Genomic DNA, 12820 nt, shown 5'->3' on the forward strand with positions numbered 1-12820 from the left:
TTAATAACTTACCCTGATGTTGTTTTGTATTTGTTTGTATGATACAATCTTTGTGTATGTCCGCTGTCTCTGTTCAAGTTGTTGGCAAATAATTAGAAAACAATTTGTGCAATTTCACAACAAACTTTGTTTCTTTGTGCAGCTGTCTTTTCCATCACCTAGATTATAGTGTTTTTTTGCATATATTCAAATATGAATAAAATTATATTAATTAATGAAATACAAAAAGTTGTTTACATGTTCATATATTTTTATGGCAGTTTTCTGGCAATCTCATCTGCATTTTACCATTAAAAAATAAGAGTTTCTAAACAGTAAATAAATCAAAGAAATTCTGTATACAGGTAAGATTTGTAAAATTTACAAAAGTTCGCTGTAATGCATCCAACTGTGGCGGTGTTGTTTTTACGGTTTTAAGTTGTATTTTTTACAGAAATGTTCTGGTAACCACAGCTGCCAGTATTTCACCGTAAAAACTACGGATTTTTTTTTACAGTGTAGTTATCTTAACAGGCCTAGTGGTTCATGGAGGAATGGCAGGAACACAGGCCTGTAATAATTTACCATGGCTCTCTCTAGGGTGCCGAAAATATATTTTTAAAATATATTTATATATTTATATAAAATATATTTTAAAAATAAATACATTGAGTTTCACTACTTTATTGTCATATACATAACAATTTTCAATGTCCATTCGGACAAAATTATTTTACTTTCGTTTTTAAGTAAGGATCACAAGTCGATTAACAGTGGTAAAAGCTGGCTGAAAACATTCTCACAGTAACATACCTAGTACATTTTTATTTCAATCTTTTCACTAAACAGTACTATTATTGTATTTTTTTGAACTTATAAATAATTCATAAATTGAACAAAAATAATAATGCGTTTAGTTCGGATATTGTATACCTTTTGTAAAGAAATACATGGTGTATAATTAAATTTTTAGAATATATTAGGCTTTATATAAGGTTTGTACTCTAAAAATACTTTATTTGTAACAAGAGATAAAGAATTTACGAACCTGCAGAGAGCAGAAGCGTTTCAACACTCGGACTTGCTTAAAAAAAAATTCTCATCTCACCATATAGAGTCATTGACCGGAGTCATTGCCCCCTCAGATCTGATTTGATTTGTGCCCCCTCTGTTTCGTTTTTGTAATAATGGTTACAAATAAAATGCTCATCCTTTTGAGTTAAATAATAATTTAACCTTATCCCCATATGGGATTTAGAATGTTCAGTGACATGACATTACTGCCAGATTCAAACGTCTTTCGCGTTGGTTGGCTCCGGACGAGCTCAGCGCTGTCATATCAACACAATGCAGTGTTTTCAACCTCATAATGTTTATTTTAGATTTCAAACATTTAAATACACATAAGCACTGGTAAAACAATAGCCTACATTTACTTTGTAAAATACACAATGATGTCTGTGGAAGCGGCAATAAAAATCTATTCAAATAAGATAATAATTTGCAAAGAATAAATAAATATTATTTTCAAAAACTAATAATTTGCCGACGTGTGTTATTCATATCAGACAAACACAGTGGAAGCAAAGTTTACTCTATTGTTATAAAGGTTATAATGATACCTGTTTGAAAGACGGAGACGCGCATCTGTCAATCAGCTATTACATAACAGAGCAACGTGCTCTTAAACATAAAATACTATATGGAATAATTTGTGCATCTTTGAATAACGGTAAGAATACATTTCCTTTAAATATAATTTTGTCAAGAGATAATAATGTTTTTTCCACTTTTATTGCTTATTTAGACTGCGATTAAAAGCGTGTTTGGCGCATTTAGCTTACCTCAGAGTTTATTTCAGTAATATTGCTGTTTTCCCGGTAATAATAATAATAGTAATACAATTTACATGTCAATCCTGCTTCCTTGACTGCTTATTAATTTTATTATGCTGTTATGTTAAGTTATTCTATGTGGATATGTATTGCCATATGAGACGTTCATTGCCGTTATATGAATACTCTTGTCTAATATTCAAATTATATGCGGAATAATGCGTGCATCTTTGAATAACTGTAAGAATACAGTTCCTTTGAAAATAATTTTGGTCAAAGTTTTGAGAAATAATATTGTTGTGAGGATATTTATTGCAGACGTTTATTGCCGTTCGTCTATAATATGGAAATCATATAGCCAATATATAATGTTACCCTTCTCCTGACCACAAGGCTAGAGATTTTAAACATCCTTAATCCACATTTACTAGTCTATCAAATAATATCTCATGACCTATCATCATTACGCTGTCTAAATTTTGCTAGTCAGTTTCTGGTTACCTGTGCAGTTGCATAGGCTATTGAGTGTTTTATGGAGCGCTGCATTTAAAAATCTGTCGTTCCAAAGCGAGATCTCAGTGTGTATTATTCATTGATGGTATAAAGTTAATCCTTTAATTTTTCAAATTAAAAAGCGTTTTTGTGCTACGAATGCCAGGGATTTCATAATTTCTGTGTGGGCATGCATCAGCGAAAGGTGTGTGAGTCTTTTCTGGATCATGATGCTGCGTACCCATGTCACCAATAGACGCAAGGCGGAGAAAGTGCGCTCGGATGAGGCCACGGAGATGGGTAGGCACAGACAGTAATGAAATTAAAATCCAAAATACACGTAATAACCTACGTGTGTCAAAAATAATTTCCTAAAATAAAAAGTAATATATAAATTGTGCAAAATATTTTTACTTAAAAAATCTCCCTCTCGCCAACAGGGGGTGCTGCAGCACCCGCAGCACCCCCACTTCCCGCGGCCATGAATCAGAGAGAGATATAGACCATTTTGCAAGATTAACAACGCTGGTTCAGAAGCACTTCCTGTTTTAGTTTTTTAACACTACATAAACATTGGGATAAAATACAACCAACAGAACATATAGAACTGAATCAAAAAGTTAATCAACATCTGTCAGATGCACGCCCGCCGACAGGGGGGGACAAACGGGTCTGTTGTCCCGGGCCCAGGATGAGGGGGGGCCCAGAACTGGAACCTATGGAATAATTCAGTGTTTTCCATACATTGATTTATCTGCCATAGAATCAACACTGGCCGCCACAAATAGATTTTTCATGATTACCATTTACATTTTAATTCTACTATATTCATTGTAGTGAGCGCTCAGCGCGCCTCCCTCCTCCCTCTCTCGTTGCATGCAGCGCCTCTACAGCGCGCGCCCCTCCCCTCTCTCTCCTGTTGCAAGCAGCGTGGCTCTCTCTACAGTCAAAAGTATTTTAACTCCGCGTTCCTTTTACTTTCTTTTTCGCGTAAACGTCAACAGTCACGGATGTCACTTATAGAGAAGATGGCTGATCGAGTTCATCATGAGTGAATTAAACAAAAGGTCAGCATTACCACACATACCCGTTCTGGTGTGAGTCTGTGTCCGAGCTCTCTCCCGACCCTACCCAGCTAACAGAAAAAAGTTCTAAGAACGTTCCCTGAAAGTTCTTTACGTTCCCAAAAACGTTCTGCCAACGTTAAAAGTGTCCAGTTTTCTTGACGTTCTAAGAACGTTTTTGTGTTGTCTCAACGTTAGAGGAATGTTACATTTTACCATTTTTAAACGTTATGACAATGTCATGTTTTAATGTTCACACAATGTTTAAAACAACAACTGTTTATTATATTGACTTGTTTAATTGTTATGTAAATGATAGAGAAACATTGAATTTTATTATATTTATTTTTTATATTTATATTATTTTTTTATATATTTATTATATATTATATATCTATTATATATAAGTTTAGATGTTGATGTTTTGTTTCATTTTAAGTCACCATTATTGTGATTAGTGTTCGTTTTAGTTGGGCTCTTGAGCCTTGTCCTTTGCTTGCTAGATTTTTCCCTGGTTGTGTTAACTTTTTGTTAATACACCACATTTGTTATGAACATGTTAAGTTAGTAGTGTAATTTTGTGGTGTGGTGGTTGGTACATAATGGTAAAAAATCATTCCCAATTAATTTACTAATCAAAAGTTTATTTTCTGTCAATAATGTAAATGAGATCCAGCTCTTTCACAGCAGTTTGTCATTAAAGAGTTTTAGAAACTTTGGACAAAAAATATCTGCTGTATAATTGGGATGCCCAAACATCAAGAATCAGACAATGAATCTCAATCATGGTGACAATTAAATGAAAAACTTCATGCTGCAATGCATGCTGGGTATTAACAAATTACAAATCTCATTCAGGACTCCCAGCATGCACTGCAGCATGGATAAATAAGGATTATTTTCCAATTTTCTTTGTCACCATGGTTGAGATTCATAGTCTGATTCTTGATGTTTATGCATCCCAATTGTGTAGCAGATATTTTTTGACAAAAGTTTCTTAAACTCTTTAATGACAAACTGCTGTGAAAGTGCTGGATCTCATTTACATTATTGACAGAAAATAAACTTTTGATTAGTAAATTAATTAGGAATGATTTTTTACCATTATGTACCAACCACCACACCACAGAATTACACTATTAACTTAACATGTTCATAATAAATGTGGTGTTTTAACAAAAAGTTAACACAACCAGGGAAAAAACTAGCAAGCAAAAGACAAGGCTCAAGAGCCCAACTAAAACGAACACTAATCACAATAATGGTGACTTAAAATGAAACAAAACATCAACATCTAAACTTATATATAATAGATATATATTATATAATAAATATATAATAAATATAATAAAATAATATAAATATAAAAAATAAATATAATAAAATGCAATGTTTCTCTATCATTTACATAACGATCATATAAGTCAATATAATAAACAGTTGTTGTTTTAAACATTGTGTGAACATTAAAACATGACATTGTCATAACATTTAAAAATGGTAAAATGTAACATTCCTCTAACGTTGAGACAACACAAAAACGTTCTTAGAACGTCAAGAAAACTGGACACTTTTAACGTTGGCAGAACGTTTTTGGGAACGTAAAGAACTTTCAGGGAACGTTCTTAGAACTTTTTTCTGTTAGCTGGGTACCTATATGATGCGGTATGCTCGTGCACGTGTTCTGTAGAAACACTAACCGTGTATTCTCTCATATTCTGAATTTGCAACAAATTGTTTGCGCTATACGCGATGATATACAATAAAACTACCACTCGTGTTTAAAATAAAAAAGCGCTCATAACGCAACAACACTGATGAGAAGAGCAGTGGCGGTTCTACACGGAGGCCAAGGGTGGCCCGTGCCTCTGTAGACAAGTCCCTGGCCACCCCTGTGGCCACCCCGTGCTGACCAAATAAAAAAGTATACATTTATTTTGATTTTACACGCGAGCGCCAAAAGCGGAACTAATCCGACGCATAACGTTCTAAACGGGCAAATTAGAGCGGCGCACCCAACCACTGTAGCTGGCTGCGGGTGCTGCTCAGGGAGTGTCTCAATTCGTTCCCAATTTTCCGATGTTGAGAATGTGTATGCAGGTTTGGGCACTAGTAAGGACTCTAGCTCACTTGACATTGGGACACTGTTCACTTTTTCTCCTGTGACGTGGCTGCTAAGCGCGGTGATCATTCACAGCTGTTACTAATCAACAACCGGCAAAACCAACATCTCGCTAACTTTTTAAAGTTTACACATTGTAAAAAGCGCTGTAATTATGCTCTTACATATACGTGCATAAAATTGGAGGAATATAATTAAATGTGTCATATAAAAATGTTTACAATTTAAAATAAATATTATTTTAAATACTGAGTAGATTGTGGTCCCTAACTGTCTAGCAATGTGTGTTTATATGTAAACTAAAACAAACGTTTGTCTTTATAAAAGTTTGCATTTCATAAAGTTTATTATGTAGGCTCGCATGATTTTCTGTTGGGGGGCTTTAGAAAAGAGCCAAGCTCCCCTTTTGCACCTGCACTCACTTGTATTAAATAAAGATTTATATGATTGTAAAGTAAGATAAAGTTTATGGGACAGTTTCCCGGAAAGGGATTAGACTAGTCCTAGACTAAAATAAATGTAAGAGCTGTCCAAATTGAAAACAACTTGCGATGCCATATTTTAAAATACACCAGTGCCCTTTGTTTTGCTTCAAAATGCACACAAGTAATGTATTTAGTAAGGCATGTTTGTTAAAACTAGTTATATTTCCTAATTAAACTAAGGCCAGCCTAGTCCTGTCTTAAACTAATTCCTGTAACCGACCCTATAATCTTTAAATATAATTTCTTGCCGTTTTTTATGTGCCCCTCTGGTAAAACACTGGCCCCTCCTTGGCCCCCCTAGTGAAATTTGTCTAGAACCGCCACTGGAGAAGAGCAACATCAGTACAGCCTCAATGTAAATGTATGATGATTTTGTCAGATGAGGGCGCGTTTTTAGCAGCAGTTAAAGAAAGAGCTGATTGGATTTACATTGACATTAACATACATTAACAATGAGTCACTGGGTCGTTACTGGGTCCTGTTTAGTCACTATTTTATAGACAACAGAACAAATAATATGTAAAAATAGCATTCAGTTGTGTTAAAATGCAATATAATGTGACAGATTAAAGAGTAAAACACGACGCAATGACGCCACATATATGCTAATCGGCGTGTGACGTCATCGCCGCCACAGTCTCTCAAAATCCTGTCGGAAACACTGCAATTGTTAAAAAATAAAGAAAATAGGCATATTTGTGGAAAAAAATCTAATACAGTCAGCTCCATAAATATTGGAACAGAAGCACATTTTGTGTTATTTTAGCTGTTTACCAAAATGTATTTCAGTTACAGTTATGATGGTTTTTCTTTATAATGGAGAGGATAATGCGATCATCCACCACTGTTATCCCATTTAGACATACAGGATTTTAATGTTGCTAAGCTCACCACTGTGTTGTTTTTTTATCTGGATGTGCCAAATTGTTGATGTGGCAACTCTTAATGTTCCTGCCATCTCTCTGATGGATTTGTTGTGTTTTTGAAACCTAATTATGGTCTGTATCACTTGCATGGAGATGTCCCTGAATCAAATGATTTGGGTTCACAGCCACAGCTTCCAAATGCAAATACCACACTTAAAATCAACTCCAGACCTTTAACATCTGTCATTCATGAGGAAATTATTTAACAAATAGACAATACCCGTCAACTGTCCCATTACTTTTGAAAAGGGGGAGCTACATGTTAAATGGCTGTAATTCCTAAATCCTTCAGCCATTATGGATGTGAATACCCTCAAAATAAAGCTGAGAGTGTGCACTGTAAGACAATATTCATAATATGACTGTTACTGGAATACATTTTGGTAAACAGCTAAAATAACACAAAATGTGCTTCTGTTCCAATATTTATGGAGGTGACTGTATTTGAGATACATAAAAAAAACGTTGTATACTTGAAATAGTGGTCAAGAAACCCCCCGCCCAACACAAAAATGGTTTGGCCACTGATCAAAATTTTATGATGTCATTTGATTTGAAGTTCAGAACGCTCAAAATATCTGGTCAGACTCAGCACAAGTCCGGTGCTCAGAAAAGAAAAGAAAAGAGAAGAAAAGAAAAGAGCAGAAAATAGAGGTTTTTAAAAGAGGGGGTTGACGTTATATAAATAAAAGTTATTTTGTGTCAGTATATAGTGTCAGTACTACATTTATTTACTATATAAATGTTGAATACAATGTATAATAATGCAATATTCGTGGGTCATGAATCTGATAATGCCAAATGTCTTGTTACCAGTAAAAAGTAGGGGGGCCGAGGGGCCCTCCAAGATTATCTTGTCCCGGGCCCAGGCAAGACTGTCAGCTGGCCTGGTCAGATGTTTTCTTTATATGTGAAATAATTGAAACAGGAAGTGTTCCCTACTGAAAATCCAGCAAAGACCAGCATAAGCTGGTAGCTGGTTTTAGCTGCTTTAAGGTAGCAGTAGCCTGTTTAAGCTGGTTATCCCAGCATAGCAAAGCTGGTCAAGCTGGTTTGTCAGCTGGTCTTCCAGTCCAGCTAGACCAGCTTAAAAAGTGACCAAAACACAGCTAGACCAGCTTAAAAGTGACCGAAACACAGCTAGACCAGCTTAAAAAGTGACCGAAAACACAGCTAGACCAGCTTAAAAGGTGACCAAAACACAGCTAGACCAGCTTAAAAGGTGACCAAAACACAGCTAGACCAGCTTAAAAAGTTACCAAAACACAGCTAGACCAGCTTAAAAAGAGACCACAACACAGCTAGACCAGCCTAATAAGTGACCAAAACACAGCTAGACCAGCTTAAAAAATGACCAAAACACAGCTAGACCAGCTTAGAAAGAGACCACAACACAGCTAGACCAGCTTAAAAAGTGACCAAAACACAGCTAGACCAGCTTAAAAAGAAACCACAACACAGCTAGACTAGCTTAAAAAGAGACCGAAACATAGCTAGACCAGCTTAAAAAGTGACCAAAACACAGCCAGACCAGCTTAAAAAGTGACCGAAACACAGCCAGACCAGCTTAAAAAGTGACCAAAACACAGCTAGACCAGCTTAAAAAGTGACCAAAACACAGCTAGACCAGCTTAGAAAGAGACCACAACACAGCTAGAGCAGCTTAAAAAGTGACCAAAACACAGCCAGACCAGCTTAGAAAGAGACCACAACACAGCTAGACCAGCTTAAAAAGTGACCAAAACACAGCCAGACCAGCTTAAAAAGTGACAGAAACACAGCCAGACCAGCTTAAAAAGTGACCAAAACACAGCTAGACCAGCTTAAAAAGTGACCAAAACACAGCTAGACCAGCTTAGAAAGAGACCACAACACAGCTAGACCAGCTTAAAAAGTGACCAAAACACAGCCAGACCAGCTTAAAAAGTGACCGAAACACAGCCAGACCAGCTTAAAAAGTGACCAAAACACAGCTAGACCAGCTTAAAAAGTGACCAAAACACAGCTAGACCAGCTTAGAAAGAGACCACAACACAGCTAGACCAGCTTAAAAAGTGACCAAAACACAGCCAGACCAGCTTAAAAAGTGACCGAAACACAGCCAGACCAGCTTAAAAAGTGACCAAAACACAGCTAGACCAGCTTAAAAAGTGACCAAAACACAGCTAGACCAGCTTAGAAAGAGACCACAACACAGCTAGAGCAGCTTAAAAAGTGACCAAAACACAGCTAGACCAGCTTAAAAAGAAACCACAACACAGCTAGACTAGCTTAAAAAGAGACCGAAACATAGCTAGACCAGCTTAAAAAGTGACCAAAACACAGCCAGACCAGCTTAAAAAGTGACCGAAACACAGCTAGACCAGCTTAAAAAGTGACCGAAACACAGCTAGACAAGCTTAAAAGTGACAAAAACACAGCTAGACCAGCTGGGAGACCAGCTGAAACCAGCTCACCAGCTTATGCTGGTCTTAGCTGGATTTTTCACTAGGGTTTTTGGACCAGTGTTGTTTAGATCTTGCAAAATGGTCTATAAAGACCAAAGGGGGGATAATCCCCCTATACCCCAACAAATCGCATCCTGGCTCTCTCTAATGCATGATAATATGACCTTCATAAAAGTAATTAAATAATAAAAAATAAAATATTACATCTCAATGTTCTGTTGTTACTAAAATTAAACAAAAAAAGAAATAAATGTTCAATAACAGCTAAACAGTGAACTGTAGCAAATACATCGAAACCCCAAACAATATGAACTAAAAACTGAAAACTAAACATCTTAAACCTTTAAACAATATACAGTAATAACACAGATGTTGTTTTTCCAGTTACTATATTAGTTGTATTAAAACTTACCCGCTTTTCTCTTTACTTTAGAGATCTTGCAGCAATAGTGGACCATCAAAGCAACACCAGCAGCAAGAATTAACAGGAAAAGAGAAACACCAACACCTACAACACCTAATAACGGACTTAAAACCCACTGACCTAAAATGATAACGTTATGACAGAGAGAGACATAAGTATTAAAGTGCACTTGTCATTTTTACTATTAGAGATTTGAGATACTCACTCCTGAAAGAAACACTGTATGTCTTGTAAAAGATCTCCCTGCCGTTGCTGCTGATCTTTAGCTGATATTCTCCAATGTCTTTGTTTGTGATGTTTGTGATGGTGAGATTTCCAGTCTGATCGTCCAGCATCAGTCTGTCTCTGAATCTCCCATCAGCATTTATATATGAGATCTTATTGTCCACCATATCACCTTTAGCTATGAGAACACCATCAGGTCCAAACCTCCATAGTATCAGATCATCTTTCTGTATTTGTACATCAGTTTGTAGAGTAACAGATTCACCCTCAGTAACCGATACTGTCACATCACTTGCAGATTTAATGACACGAGGAGACTCTACAAGAAATAGAGATTTCATTTATAAAACAAAGACTGGTGAAGTCATCCAGTATTTTCCATATTGCAGAAAAATGTATATTACAATGGCAGTTTCCCCCCAATATTGTGCCCTGGCCTTTGGTAGTGTTAGGTAATAGCTAATATCTCTGACACAACTGAACTTTCTCCGTTCTCAGGTTAGTTTAGGTTAAACATCATGTTACAAATGTGTCACTGAGCATCCCTCATTTGTCTCATGACCAGCTCCATCCTGCCGAAGGAGCGATCTTTGAGGACAGTGATGCATGGTGAGGAGATTGTTACGTCACACACATAACTATGTTTGCACTTAAATTTTTCAATTCAGGTTAAACTCAAAAACTTCAAACTTCAAAACCTTTAATTGTTTAAAAAATGCTCACCTTTGACAAAAACACTGAATCTCTTCTTATACATTCCAAATATATTTGCTTCATAGAGTCCAGTGTGTTTGACCCTCGTGTTCTTGATGGTGAGATCTCCAGTCCTTTCTGATATCTGCATTCTTTCTTCAAAACTACTATATTTTGAAAACATTTTTAATGTTGTAGGAATAATATAGTCATTTGTTTTAAAAGTCCACCATATCTCTCTTCTTTCCCTGTCACTTATTACAGTATAAGTGTGTAGAGTGACAGATTCACCCTCATACACTGTCACTGACTCTTCGGGTACCTCATCTATATAACCAAACACACCTGCAGACACAAACAGAGACAATAATTCAGAGATTAAATCAATCAAACTGCTGGTACTGTTGGTAAACTGATCTGAGATCTGCATGCTCTTTTATAAACCCAATTTGACCATTCTGATGAGAACACCTGACCATTTGTCTGACAGATTTGTTACTTTTATACAGTTAGCAGTTAAATATATCAGTAAAGTCCAGGAATAACAAAATGAGCAAATGCCTTACATTAATGGTATTTATTTTAGTTTATATAAAACTGACTAAGTGCACTTCAGTGGTAACCTTGTCATTATATTACACACTCATCAGCTTGTATTTATGTGAAAGATGTGATTGGGCTAGCCAAATGTTAAATAAAAAAGAACCAATTGGCTTCTGATTAGGTGTCTCTGCCGGTCGGACCGGAAAAAAACAACTTACCCTAACTTTTTTGAAAAATGCCACCGGGCCTTGCAGCGCCTCAATGAATTAAGCAAAGAAAGAAATGGGCAGTTATGGGCTGGTCAGACAAATACTATAAGATGTATCAGCCCAAAAAGTACCTTGGCCTATGGAGAAATTGCCCGGTCTGCCAAATCCGGCCCAGGTTAGATCCCTGCGTTAGGTGTTGTTGTGCAGTGTTGGGTGCAGGTCATGTGCTACATTACTGCAGGATCTGAATTTACTCTAAACTAATGAGAGCTGAGATGTTGCAGATCCTGATACAGACCTAAAGATAGTTTTTTTAATATAAATACACATTTTGTAGGTTTTTCTCCATCAAATTGATCTTCAGATGATAGGTCTGTATCAAAGAGAGAGTGGAGACCAAAAATTTACTAAGTTTATGTTTGCCGAGATTGCAATCTGCTTTTTGATACTTTTCTTAAAAGATTTAAAAATCTTCCAATAGTGTTAATGGAGCTGTTAACAGAGCTGTCAGTCTTCATGAAATGTTTTTGTTTCAGTCACATCAGTGTTAATAGAGCTGTTGAAAATTATTCAAGAATGATTGTTCCCATTTACACCCAATTCATTACGGTGATTTCTTAAGATCTCATGTCAATTTACTCACAAATGTTTGTGTTTCGAAGAGGCTGAGACACGAAAATGTCATTTTAAAACACAAAATTTAGCTGTGTGATTAGTTAGTTAACTCTTAAGTTTTAGAAATTAGACAGTCCCCAAGTAGTTTATTTGCTCGGAAATATAATTTAAATATGAATATCACCTAAAAACTGACTAGAAAAACATTTCAACTTGGTTACACACTTTAGATTTGTTTGATAAAACATTGTCATTATTTTTTGGTGTATTTCTAATAATTTTCACATGTTAAGATTCTCTTAACAACTTTAATTCACTAAAATTGTGATTTTCTGCAGTGGTTTTGAAACATTTGTGATCCCATTTTTCAAACTTTAGTTAGAGTGTAATATTGCTGTTAAAGTATAAATAATACCTGCAACATTATAAAGCTTAAAGTTCAATGCCAATTGATATATTATCTTTAAGAGAAATTGCTTTTCAAGAACTACAGAGAACGGCTGGTTTGGACTACAGCCACAGGTTGAATGACATAAAAACACGAGTTTTAAAATAAATATAAACCAAAGAATTGGACTAATTCAATCCTGAAACAGATTCCTCTAGTAGGAATGTTTTACGGACATTAAGGGACAGTTTCAAGAAATGTTTTAACCAAATCGTTCGTGGACCCCATTTACTTCCATAGTATTATTTTTTCCTACTACAGAAGTCAATGGGGTCCATGAATGGTTTGGCTACAAACATGTCTCAAAATATCT

General features: G+C 35.8%; 1 protein-coding gene across 2 annotated transcripts in view; it reads right to left on the reverse strand.

Annotated features, from left to right (window-relative positions):
- Positions 1-12820, reverse strand: part of LOC141362946 (uncharacterized) — a 34208-nt gene that overhangs the window by 3511 nt on the left and 17877 nt on the right. The window contains exons 2-4 of one of the 2 annotated variants that reach the window (XM_073865249.1): positions 10723-11037; positions 9980-10318; positions 9763-9894 (exon numbers count right to left, since the gene is read on the reverse strand). In XM_073865249.1, coding sequence (XP_073721350.1) covers positions 9763-9894; positions 9980-10318; positions 10723-11037 — 786 coding nt within the window. Of the gene's footprint in view, positions 1-9762; positions 9895-9979; positions 10319-10722; positions 12741-12820 lie in introns of those variants that run through there. The other variant, XM_073865248.1, reaches the window with a different exon arrangement.

This window comes from Misgurnus anguillicaudatus, unplaced genomic scaffold (genome assembly GCF_027580225.2).
Source record: "Misgurnus anguillicaudatus unplaced genomic scaffold, ASM2758022v2 HiC_scaffold_31, whole genome shotgun sequence".
Lineage (NCBI taxonomy): Eukaryota > Metazoa > Chordata > Actinopteri > Cypriniformes > Cobitidae > Misgurnus > Misgurnus anguillicaudatus.